Source organism: Adiantum capillus-veneris, chromosome 7 (genome assembly GCF_014529385.1).
Source record: "Adiantum capillus-veneris isolate H3 chromosome 7, ASM1452938v2, whole genome shotgun sequence".
In the NCBI taxonomy this organism is placed as follows: Eukaryota; Viridiplantae; Streptophyta; class Polypodiopsida; order Polypodiales; family Pteridaceae; genus Adiantum; species Adiantum capillus-veneris.
The window spans coordinates 84,236,308-84,240,320 of NC_140937.1; the positions used below are offsets into that span (position 1 = coordinate 84,236,308).

At 41.2% G+C, this 4,013-nt stretch overlaps 1 protein-coding gene across 3 annotated transcripts; it reads left to right on the forward strand.

Annotated features, from left to right (window-relative positions):
* Nucleotides 1–563: 563 nt before the first annotated feature.
* LOC147454144 (glycerophosphodiester phosphodiesterase GDPD2-like) lies at nt 564–3,491 on the forward strand. 3 transcript variants are annotated; one of them, XR_015188600.1, is made up of 10 exons: nt 564–853; nt 1,083–1,261; nt 1,365–1,418; nt 1,508–1,594; nt 1,684–1,884; nt 1,964–2,059; nt 2,211–2,298; nt 2,454–2,562; nt 2,728–2,898; nt 3,364–3,491. XR_015188600.1 is itself a non-coding variant. In XM_086516172.1 (10 exons), the coding sequence occupies exons 1-9, from the start codon at nt 799–801 to the stop codon at nt 2,846–2,848; spliced, it is 990 nt and encodes a 329-aa protein (XP_086372298.1). In that variant the 5' UTR covers nt 564–798; the 3' UTR covers nt 2,849–2,861; nt 3,364–3,491. The 3 variants fall into 3 exon arrangements, 2 of the variants coding, with proteins under 2 accessions (XP_086372298.1, XP_086372297.1); XM_086516172.1 differs by having other exon boundaries at nt 2,728–2,861; XM_086516171.1 differs by having other exon boundaries at nt 566–853; nt 2,728–2,880.
* Nucleotides 3,492–4,013: the final 522 nt, after the last annotated feature.

Genomic DNA, 4,013 nt, shown 5'->3' on the forward strand with positions numbered 1-4,013 from the left:
TACACTTTAGTCCATGAGTGGTGTCCATCACTTCGAACATAACCCTTTATAGGGTGAGTTCTTACTAGATATATACAATGAAACCGTATTGGCAAAATAACTAAAACACTTTACAAGTAAAAATGACCGAGATAATTATTTGACGCCTTTTTTACAATTCTCAGAATTCCAATCTACACAGCATCGATCTCACTATTAATAAAAATAAAAAGGCAGCACGATAATTAACCATTACATGCTAACAATCATAATTGTAAGACTAATCACATACTACAAGAGGGTGTCCAAATACGTTACATTCTTACTCATGATGATACAAAGCATGTCCTTGAGCGCCATCCTAGTCACTTGGCCCATGACTCTGGTCACGAGGGGACGAATGCTCAACCAACCATGATAGCTGCTTTGGCCTAAGGTAGCCTAAAAGCGAAGGGGGGCGCTCTGCTGCTTTTTGAGAATGGAAACGTGGGGTTGAGGATGTAAAGGGGTGGGCTGCTTTTTGAGAATTGTAAATTGTAAAGAGTGGCGGGCGAATAAATTTCTAGAATATGCTTTCAAGAATGTCGAAAACATTCCCCGAATATACCTGGCCTTCGCAATTTACCGCGTAAACAAATCCCCACCTCTGTGTGCCATCACCCTCTCCGTAACGCTCTTGCTTTTTGGATCTCTCACGCAGCGCTCAGGTGAGACCAGATCGTCGTCTCTGCGGAAAACCGTTGCGAGGCCGTCGTCGCCATTTAAAACTCATCACCCTAGAGTTGCATCAACTTTTCACATTCTTCTGCAAACCGAGTCATGGCAACCCCAGGGCCTCTTTACTCGGGGCCTTCTATGCAACATATTCTGAGAGGTAAGCTACATTTTCTGCTGTCGCGAGCGTGCATAACAAAGTCTTGCTTCAGTCTGTGCTTAAAGATGTGCAATTGCGCCCGTAAACGCGAACATCTGTGAACGTCTTGAACAAGCCTGTCATCTAGCTAGGGTTCCCCATGTCAAACTTGTGAGATTTTGCAGTGTATACTTGGAACACTGCGTAAAAAGAGTTTTCTTTTTGCCAAGGTTCTTTCTTTGTCTGGCAGGTGTTGAAGATGCTAATTGGCAATCCAAATTAGCAATCATAGGACATAGAGGATGTGGAAAAAATATTACGACAGGTGCTTCAGAAGGCGACTTGAGGCCTTCTATTATGGAGAATACTGTCCTTTCTTTCAACATGGCTGCAAGACATGGAGCTGATTTTGTTGAGTTTGATGTTCAGGTTTGTGTTGGTAACCATTATGCAAGAGGATTTAGGTGTAGCTCTAGGTTTTGGGGATTGTTGCACACTAGGTTTTGCATACGCTGACACCCATGCCATACAGGTAACAAAAGATGGGCATCCCATTATTTTTCATGATGACTTCATTGTAGTCAAGGTAATTAATCCAATCTCATTCCTGAAAGAGTTTGCTGGGCACACAAGCATGCAAATGATGATGGTTGTATTTGCTTACGCTGCCGGCAGGAAAATAATTGTATGGTGCACAAGCGAATTGGTGATTTGACGTTGGAGGAATTTCTTGAGATGGGTTATCAGAAGGATTTGCCAAAAGTATGCCCGAAGATGCTTGTATATACTACTGTTTGCCGATCCAATACTTTTTAAGAAATTGTTTCAAGATGTAATGTTCTATGCTACAGGCAGAAAATGGCCTGTATCGCAGAAGTAGGGATGGTTCATATTCAGCTTGGACAGTTTCCGTGGACGATTCCTTGTGCACCCTCAAGGATGTCTTTGAGAATGTCTCACCCGTAGTTGGATTCGACATTGAGCTGAAATTTGATGATTATAACGCTGTATCGCATCAGGAGCTCAAGCGTTCTATTGATGCTGTTCTAAAGGTAAGTATCTGCACAAGTTCAGATCTGTGTTTGCAGTTACTCTTGAAGTTGTTTGAATGCGAGCATATCATGACTTCAGGTTGTCAACGGGTATTGTAATGGGAGGAAGATTTTCTTTTCCAGTTTCCATCCAGATGCTGTTCTCATGCTCAGACAAGAGCAGTCTCTTCATCCTGTAAGCCTTCAGGAACCTATGAATAGAAGCAAACAAATGGTCTACTGATGCTATTATCTATGGGTTGTTCGTTTTTTTGCTTTCTGGTGAAGGTGGGTTTTTTGTGGTTTTGTTGACCAATGAGTCCCGTTGCTGTAATGTTATATGGCAGGTATTGTTTTTAACAGATGGAGTGCCAGAAATTTATCCAGACTATCGAAGAGGCTCTTTAGCAGCTGCAATGGAAGTTTGTCTAACAGGTGCTCTTGTGGACAGTACTTGCAAGTTGGAGGCTGTTTTGTATTGAAGGCAGTTTCAGAGGCTGTTTTCCTATTGAGGGCAATTTCGTTGCCCTTAATTCTTGTGATCTAGCCTGTCATAGAAGTTCAATAAATTTTTTTAAATTATGTTGTAGGGAATTTGCAAGGGATAGTATCAGAAGTGAAAGCTATCCTTCAACACCCAGAGGTCGTACAGCAGTTCAAGGCTGCTGGCTTGGCTTTGCTAACATATGGAGATTTGAAGTAAGGACAATTATTTCTTTGGTTTTCCATCTCTCGTTTTTAAGATAGATTGTGGTTTTGTGGATGTGTACTGATTGTCCATCTAAAGTGGAATTTGGGCTGGCTTTTTGGATTTTACATATATGTTTGGTCCTTGTAACTGATCCTGTTTTGTTTTTTCCACAGTAATGTTGGAGAGATCTTTCACCTTCAAGCAAGTTTAGGTGTGGATGGGCTTGTTGTCGATCATGTCTTGGAAATGGTCGTGGAGTCATTGAAAGATGATGCAATAGACACACTTACATGAGTTTGGTCCAACGGTGACCGCAATTTCTCCTTGTAATTCACTCAGTTTAGGTGTGAAATTTTTGAAGTGGTGGTGTGTGCATTAGTGGGTCTGAATGTATGTGTGCATGTAAATTTAAACACATGCGTGTCCTTGATAGGCAACCGGGGGTATGCTCAGACACATCAATACTTGAGTAGATGCATGCATACAGATGCTTGATACACGAGGGATGCATACATATTTCTGCTATTGTATATATAATATGGATACATATGCTTGGGGCTTCATACAAGAGGGTATGCACATACAGGATGCATACATACATCTGCTACTTTGCATGTGCATACGTGGACATGAGCAAATTTGCATGTATGGGCACTTGTAAATGTAAATGCATATGTAAGTGGACATGTCTTCGATGCTCAAGCAAATGTATGCTTACATATGCTACATGTATGTGCACACACCACAGTTCACGAGTTGCACTCCAAATCTTGAGATTTATGAGATCTAACTTGTTTAATGGTTTGCAGATGAAAGGCAAGATTTTACTGGACATTCATGATACCTATTGCAATCACGGCGAAGCATGTGATCTGTAGTTTTGATCTATAGCAGTTGGCATCGGCAAATTCTAATTTTTATTAATATCCTTTTAATACCTCTTGGTGTACTGGGATTGCCATCTATAAGGCTTCTTATGCCTTGTATGGTGTGTTGAACTGCTGGCATAGACTGATGAATGCAGTAGGGGTGGTCATGGTGGTAGGGAAGTTTATTTTGCGGTACTGGTCTAGCTCTCTATGTGGTGGAATGAATTGACTCAGCCGCAAGGAGAGAGACTGCGTGCGCCAAGGTGGTGTAGGAGGATAGGGAAGAGAAGTGGAGAGGCATTGTTGAAAGGATGTCTAATAGTTTGACAAATTTAAATGGTTAATGGAAAAGAGCAGCTTCTAGAAGAGCATGAAGTAGATATGTCCTATATCAGGATTTGCAGAGAATTGATGTGGCAAAGACTTGAGTTAGTGCAAATTCATAGTTTGAAAGGAATGGAAGCGCGCAAGAATTAAAGGCACGTAATTTGCTTACATTTGAAGTATGGTGCAGGGCTACACAAATAAAATATGTCCATAACAGCTACTTCAACTGAAAAAAACACATATCTACTCAAACTGGAAAGAGC

Coding starts and splice junctions, on each gene's coding strand:
- LOC147454144 (XM_086516172.1), top strand. CDS start 799: ATGGCAACCCCAGGGCCTCTTTACTCGGGGCCTTCTATGCAACATATT. Junction 1,262..1,364: donor TTGTTGAGTTTGATGTTCAG/GTTTGTGTTGGT, acceptor CATGCCATACAG/GTAACAAAAGATGGGCATCC. Junction 1,885..1,963: donor CTATTGATGCTGTTCTAAAG/GTAAGTATCTGC, acceptor TCATGACTTCAG/GTTGTCAACGGGTATTGTAA.